Source organism: Austrofundulus limnaeus, unplaced genomic scaffold, assembly GCF_001266775.1.
Source record: "Austrofundulus limnaeus strain Quisiro unplaced genomic scaffold, Austrofundulus_limnaeus-1.0 Scaffold349, whole genome shotgun sequence".
Classification (NCBI taxonomy): Eukaryota; Metazoa; Chordata; class Actinopteri; order Cyprinodontiformes; family Rivulidae; genus Austrofundulus; species Austrofundulus limnaeus.
Window position 1 is genome coordinate 391,688 of NW_013952751.1, and position 4,273 is coordinate 395,960.

Below are 4,273 nucleotides of genomic sequence, written 5' to 3' on the forward strand. Positions count from 1 at the left end.
GGTTTCACCCTGGCTGCGATGACAGCCGCTAATCGCTGTAGTTTGTCGCTGCCCGTGTGTCGAGCCCTTTATAGTCTGGAAAATACGGTAATATATTTCTAAATCAATGTTAAAATGAAGGAAATACACATTGTAACCTAATTTGTCTTTTTAAAAGCTTWATTAATGTCTTGATGATTTACATGCTTGGTTTTCTTTGAGCCAGGCTTCTGAAAATAACATCAAACGTGCACAATAGAGAAAAGACAAGCCGGTCAGTTTGAATAATGGAGCTGCTGCTAAGTGCTACCTGCGTCCACAAGCTGACAGTTGCAGTTAAATTTACCCCAAACCTTTAGACAACGGCGCTGAATACAAAGCAGATGATGAAATGTCTCGTAAAACAAACACAGCTGCATGCTTTCTGTTGTGCTCCTCTCATCTCTGCTTCCAGCATCGGAGAAATCTGTAAAGAAGCTTTCTTTCTTTCTTTGACAGTCCATCCAGGAGTTCAAACCCCCTTCAGGGAAACAAAGACRTGCCAAATATTGTCCTCCGTGGCAGCTTTATTTAGCTGGGGAGAGCATATGAAATGTATCTACGAGACCCGGCCCGCTGTGATTATTCGAACGTATGGCAGGGAGAGAGTGGAGAGGCGACCTCTGACCTCTTCTTAAGAGGGACAACGTGCAGCTGAAAGAACGAATTAAAGGCAACAGTAAGGGAAAGGGCTTTTGTTTGTAGCGAGGCAAAATATGATTAATAAATGAAAACCAAATGCTTTCATCTCTTCTGAATTTTTATGTTGTTTAAAAGCAGCGGCAACCCAAGGTCATCAGACATTGTGCTAAGCGGTGCGCTTGAGCACCGTTCCTATGACGACAGCAYGGCAGTGTCGGTCTCCACAACGTAACGCTCTGTCTCCTGCTGTTCTGCTCAAACTGACAGCTCTTCCTGACCGTATGTATGTCACATCTTACATGTCGTCCCGCCAGGTCCCGAAGGTGCCAACCTCTTCATCTACCACCTGCCCCAGGAGTTTGGAGACCAGGACTTACTGCAGATGTTCATGCCTTTCGGAAACGTGGTCTCTGCCAAAGTCTTCATCGACAAACAGACTAACCTTAGCAAGTGCTTTGGTACGATAAGCTTTCAGATTGAGCGACACGATTATACAGAAGTACTTGTTCTTTTGCTTAGTTTGCTGTGTGCTATTGGATGAAGAATGAAAGGTAGTCAAAATCATGTCAAATGGAACTTCAAGGTTCCCCAAGCCACAAAAACAAAAGAAAGCCCCCAACCAAGTTTCACAATGTGTGTAGTATGGTAGGTTTTTTTAAATTATTATTTTAATTTCTTCTTCTGGAAACATAAGGCTGGTGTGACGGCCAAAAACCTATAGTTCATTAYAAAGTTTATCTTAATTGGTTGGATGGTATTTTTGCCTCTTTTTCTACAGGTCCTGTCACATTATGACATTTTAGATAACTTATGTCAACTCATGAAAATTGTAAAAGCATCTACGATGAAGATGGAATTAGAAAAATCAATTGGAAGCCTCATTTAGTTTTGTTTATACTATATTGCGAACAGACTGATCAAATATATAGCTTTTATTAGTAATTTAGACGTAACTTTTTTCATAAGTTGTCTAAAGCGTTTTTAGTGAGACAGGGCCGTCTGTCTGATAAGCCTGGGGTTGCATTTCCTCTTGCGTCCACATCCTGGGACATTGGCTACCCTTCTATGAACTTAATATGTTTTTAAATAATATTGGCAGCTCGTCAGGTCTGACATTTCCTTTATTTGAGCTATCTTTACTAAGGTACACACAACAATACCAAACTATTAAACATGTTTGTACACAGGCTAAATGGCTAATTAGAAGCTCTAATGATACTAGTTCACAAAAAACACATGTAAGAATTAAGGTCTATTTAAGGGTACTAACAAACACGACTATGCTATTTTAGCATTTCTCTGTAAAATAAATCATTTCAGGTACAACATGGAAAATAGTGCCATGCAGGGTTTCATCCAGCTTGGTTTTGTTGCCTGTCATTGGTTAGCCAAAAGCTTTCTCATCTTTTCTAATCTAAAGTAGTGGTCTCTGCAGTCAATAAGWGGGAGTTTCTTRGGTGTGKGTGTGGTTTGGGTAAGCCGTGATTGGTGGGATAGATTTCTTATGGGCGTGGTTCRTGTAAACCATGATTGATTGGTTTGGCGTGYGAGTATAGTTTGGTTAAAGRCAGCTGGAGGGAAGTGTAACAGATYAGATATATGATTTTATAARTATTAATTTTAGTCMTAACTSGAGACAGGAAGGCGCTTGCTGCAGACAATTTGATCGCCAAACATTTGGAGGAATGAGTAACGTCAAAACAGCCCCAACCTGCCTGGAAAACGATTGCCATTTTAAAATGAMTATTAATATTAGTCAAAAATTCAGACAGGAAGGTGCTAGTTGCACCAAATTTTAAGTCAGTAAATTATATATACATGTTTACAATGATTTCACCATAACTATTTTCATCTTTTTAATTTCCCCACAAGACTTTCTGACCACTCACAGCTTACCCAAGCCATGCCCCCACCAAGAAACTCCCACTTTTTGACTGCAGAGACCTCCCTTCTCATCTAAATGGGTTTTAGACATTGACACAAAACCAAAACACATTTTTGWACATGTGTATTTAAAAAAAAGAGTCGATTCCTCCTGGAAATTCATTTAATCCAACTTTGTTTCTTCTGTGAAATGTCTTTCTGATAAGAAATGATAGGATAAAATGTGTGCTGTGGGATAMTGACGTTTTCCACCACCTATCAAATTCTGTCCTGTGTCTTTGCAGGCTTCGTCAGCTATGACAATCCCGTGTCGGCACAGGCAGCCATCCAGGCCATGAACGGCTTCCAGATTGGCATGAAGCGCCTGAAAGTGCAGCTGAAGCGATCCAAGAATGACAGCAAACCGTACTGATCTTAGTACTAGGGTCTATCTGCTCCCCCTGTTAGCACTGCTAGGGTAAGTCCCCCTCCCCCCATTAAAAAAGAGAACAAAACTAATAAAAAAAAGAGAAGAAAAAAAGCAAAGCCAGCCTCTTTAACCAGGGCGTGAGGGAGAGTCGAGGTGGGGTTCATTGAGAGGGAGGGGGAAACGACCTACAACCACCCAGAGGGAAACACCTTTTTTTTCTTGTTTTTATTTTTTTTTTCTTGCATTTTTGAAGATTTTCTTTATGTTAACTTTTAAGTAATGTTATTTATTGCAGTTTTTATATTATTTTCCTTTTTGGACACACATGAACACTTCCATTTCAACTTTTACTTTGTGTGTTCTTTCTCTTTTTTTATGATGGAAGGAAGTAGCTATTTTGGACTAGCTAGAAGCTAGCTTTTTTTAATTTTATTTTTAAAACGTTACCTTTTTTATTTCACCTTATTTATACATTTTCAGGACTAGTGAGTCAAAACTGAGATAARTACAAAGGAGCCATGGTATTTTTCTTTCCCGATCTTGTTTTGAACCCATTGGTGAAGGGTTTATTTTTACTGTTACTTTTTGAACGCGCACACCAATATGCACATCCACCCTTTGACCTCCACGGTGTTGGTTGCAGGCCGCCGCTGCTTTTCCAAACCCCTCTATGCCTGCTGGCAACCCGGGAGCAAAGGCTGCAAAACATTCGTGGCCTCGTTACAGTAAAGCCTACCGTACGGTTACACACTTGACCACAAGAACACAAAAACACTCTATTTTATGTCGTATGATTTCTGTTTTTGTTTYCTTTTCCGCAGAATTCAAAACAAAAAAAAAACRTAGCTGATGTTCTGGGATCACATTGGTCTTTGTTTTGACAGGAATATTACAGCACGTAGAAGAATTTCGAAACCAACATGTTGAATTTGGTGAAGGACAGAATACTACTATAAAGGTTACTATAAAGGGGTTCACTGAAAATACTTGATGTTTGTTGAAAGATTAAAAAAAAATTAAGGTACAGAAAAGCCACAGGCCTGTAAATTTTATTTGTAAAAAAAGCAGTTCTATTTTTATACATTTTTACTGCCTCAGATTAAAAAAAAAAAGATTTTATTTATTGCCTATCGTTAAGTTATTGGACTCCTACAAAGTATACCTTATCATTAAAGTAGACCCTTATAAAGACGTCTCGTGGAATCGGGTTTTCTGGTGTTTTTCTTCTTTTTTGATTTTTGATTTTTTTTTTTTAGGACAGGGACCACAATCACAAAACTTTTTTTTTCTACAACCCCCTCCAACACCCCACCCCCCCAC

At 39.1% G+C, this 4,273-nt stretch overlaps 1 protein-coding gene across 9 annotated transcripts in view; it reads left to right on the forward strand.

The window, feature by feature from the left end:
* celf2 (cugbp, Elav-like family member 2) overlaps positions 1-4,273 on the forward strand; it is a 288,250-nt gene that overhangs the window by 279,018 nt on the left and 4,959 nt on the right. For all 9 annotated transcript variants that reach the window (XM_014022917.1, XM_014022919.1, XM_014022918.1 and 6 more), the window contains 2 exons: positions 975-1,118; positions 2,829-3,001. In XM_014022917.1, coding sequence (XP_013878371.1) covers positions 975-1,118; positions 2,829-2,956 — 272 coding nt within the window. In that variant the 3' untranslated portion in view covers positions 2,957-3,001. The remainder of the gene's footprint in view (positions 1-974; positions 1,119-2,828; positions 3,002-4,273) is intronic.